General features: G+C 46.3%; 1 protein-coding gene across 1 annotated transcript in view; it reads right to left on the reverse strand.

Annotated features, from left to right (window-relative positions):
* LOC126576443 (ecto-NOX disulfide-thiol exchanger 2) overlaps positions 1 to 394 on the reverse strand; it is an 8699-nt gene extending 8305 nt beyond the window's left edge. The window contains exons 1-2 of the mRNA XM_050237711.1: positions 147 to 394; positions 1 to 62 (exon numbers count right to left, since the gene is read on the reverse strand). The exon at positions 1 to 62 is cut by the window's left edge and continues 1321 nt beyond it. Coding sequence (XP_050093668.1) covers positions 1 to 62; positions 147 to 195 — 111 coding nt within the window. The 5' untranslated portion in view covers positions 196 to 394. The remainder of the gene's footprint in view (positions 63 to 146) is intronic.
* Between the last annotated feature and the right edge of the window lie 2476 nt (positions 395 to 2870).

A 2870-nucleotide genomic window follows, 5' to 3' on the forward strand; every position in this document is an offset into this window, starting at 1 on the left:
GTTCGATGCACCGAGCTGCTGGGCAGCCAGAAAAGCACCACCACCGCCGGAAAGCAGGGGATCTGTATAACGAAGCACGTACCAGAGAAAACACCCGATTAGAACACCAACAAAACCACTAATTCGTCACGGATTCTGGCACTTACGCATCGGGTGTAGCCCGCCCGGGGCGAGCGGATTGTAGGAGAACGACATTTTCACTCGATGATGAGCTAAACCAAAAAGCTAGAACCAACGTAAAACCGGAACACACAGCCGAACCACGGGGCACTACTATTCCTGATGCTGCTGCTGCTGGTGCAGCTTACGATGGTGCGGGTTTTTACGCAATCATTTTCCTCCTCACGCCCAGCAGAATGAAATGCAAACCTCCTCCGTTTTTCCTTTTTCCGCCGTGCCCTTCAAAATCGATTCTTGGTTTGTTTTTTTTATGTAGAACTGTCAACGCCAACCAAAACAAAGATTCAGGGGGTTTCACGCCCTGTTTACACACCTACAGATTTCTGTTTAAAAATGAATAAATATGGTAAAAAGTTGAAACAACGCCAATAAGTTTTGAAAATTATTCTTCAGATTCTGTACAATTGCACACTGAAAACTGCTAGTATGAAATCGGGTTCTTTTCGTTAACGCAAGGAAAATTTTCCGAGTGTATAGAGACACCCTGATGGTAGCGTGCCTAGTGGTTGTGTTGTAGCTAGAAGAACAACGAAACACAATGGGTGAGCTATGGAAAGGGTCATAATTGTTCTATGTGGAATTATTTGGAAATAAATTTTCAACAAATGATTTTTTGTTGAAGTAAACTTTGATGAAAAGAAACAGGAAGAAAATTCTATTTAATCTTCAACATTTCTCAGAAAGGATGTAAAATCGATAAGCGAAACGGAGTCGTATTCAGTAATCGATCAACGTTTACTTGTACCATCAAACTCTGATATATTTTTCAAAAACTATAAAACATTATTTAATTACGGGCAGAGACATAATTACTAGCAACAGTAGTAACGCAAATGCAACGCAGTAGCATTAAAAATTCTTTAATTTTAAATATCTCCCCATTCAAACGTCCATTTTGCCTGCTTCCGGGAACGTCCTGAAAGGAGCATACTTCTGGTAGTACATTAAACAAAACAAGACGCAAAACCAACTCTTGAGTAGCTCTAGCAAACCAAACAAAATAACAACCGATACGGTGACCTGAAGGAGAGCGAGGAAAAAGCTAAAAATTGGCATCTCCGAATGCGGCTGAATGGAAAACAAAACACGTGGAAGGACTGGGCCGGTCTTCGGGAAAGAGCGGGTTTTTGCGCCAACATGCGAGCCCTTCCCCCCTCCGTCAGGGGTGCGACGATGCCGCTCGTGCTCGGCAATGATTTCGGTTTTTTGTAACAACGGGAAAAGGGAAACCCCTTCTGCACCCAACCACCCATCGATTCGAGACGAGACATCGAGACGAGGGGAATCGTCGGAGGAGATAAAACAACAAAAGCATTCGAGCGGCTGGAAAAGCGTGGCACAGAAAATGGAAGAAAAACAAACTCCCGGGCGTTCACCAGCGAGCGAGAGAGACACCGGGCGCGAAGGCATTTGTCCCTGAATCCCTCTACACTTACTTGCTCTCTATCATCTCCCTGCCGGCCCTGCGTATATCCTGCGATGGACACCAACCCAATGGATTGGCACGTTAACAAAAAAGAAAAACGGAAAACCCTTCGGCTGTCGGTGTCTGTGAGCACCCATCCCGGGCACAGAACGTTCGCTCGGCGTCGATCGTTCGGTCCGGATCCGGATCCGGGATCTAGAGCCGACCGGCAGCGGGGCGAAGGGGCTGGAATTACGCAAAAAAAATATCGAAATGTTATTTCATCCCTCTTCGACATGTAGAACAAATATTTAAGTTTCTGACTCGGTGGTCGTCGGCCGGTATCGGCGGTTGGCGGTCACGTGCAGCCCCCCCGGCTGGCAGCAAGCATAAAAGGTGGGGGGATGCGCTGGAGCGATTGCGAATGATCTCGCACATGTGGCGCACTATGGATGGCGAGCATCGTGTTGTGCCGGGATCGCGAATCTTTGCGCATGTTCACCGGAACAGGGAAAAATGGCGCGCGTTCTCTCTCTCACTCGCTCTCTCCTCCCCCCGAACCGGAAACGCATGTGGCATGCAGGGTGGATTCGTCCTGCGTTAAATATTCGCTATACTGCCAGACAGCGAGGATAAGGGAACGGAACGATGATCGAACAAAAACACACCGACTGCAAACACAGAGGACCGAGTGCAAGGTGACGAAGATGGAGACACTGATGGTGGCACTGGTTGGTTTTGGGACGAAGTTGGAGCGATAGTAAAAACAACATTGGTTCAGATGGAAAATAATATAAATGGAACCAGCATACGCGTGTATGGTTGGGCTGTGTGAGCATTTCGCATAGGCCAGGTATGTGACGCCTTGGGACCTGCTAGCGGCATGCGAAACGCTAGCTGGAATCGATTGTGGTGCCATTTTACATGCTTAATTACTGTGTTTTTGTACAACCCTCAGAATGTTTGGAAATTTGTAAAATCTTTGCCAAGAAGGTTGTAGATTAGGATAAGCAAATGCAATCAGTAGCAGTAACGACATTAGTTGAAATAGGACACGAGTAATTTGACAAGAGTCTACATACAACCAGTTAAAAAACCTGGTAATGGCGTTGGTCTTCTCCTAGGCTGCTTTGTTCCCTATCATGGCCTTCTTATTCTTCACTATTCTCTACAGGATATGGAATCGAAATCAAACAAATACTTATAAAAATCTGCAGAGTCGATAACGTTCAAGAACCAAGAGAAGAGATCCGGTGGCTCCACAACATTGTCCTACCGAATCTCC

The sequence above is a fragment of the Anopheles aquasalis genome, chromosome 3 (assembly GCF_943734665.1).
Source record: "Anopheles aquasalis chromosome 3, idAnoAquaMG_Q_19, whole genome shotgun sequence".
Taxonomy (NCBI): domain Eukaryota; kingdom Metazoa; phylum Arthropoda; class Insecta; order Diptera; family Culicidae; genus Anopheles; species Anopheles aquasalis.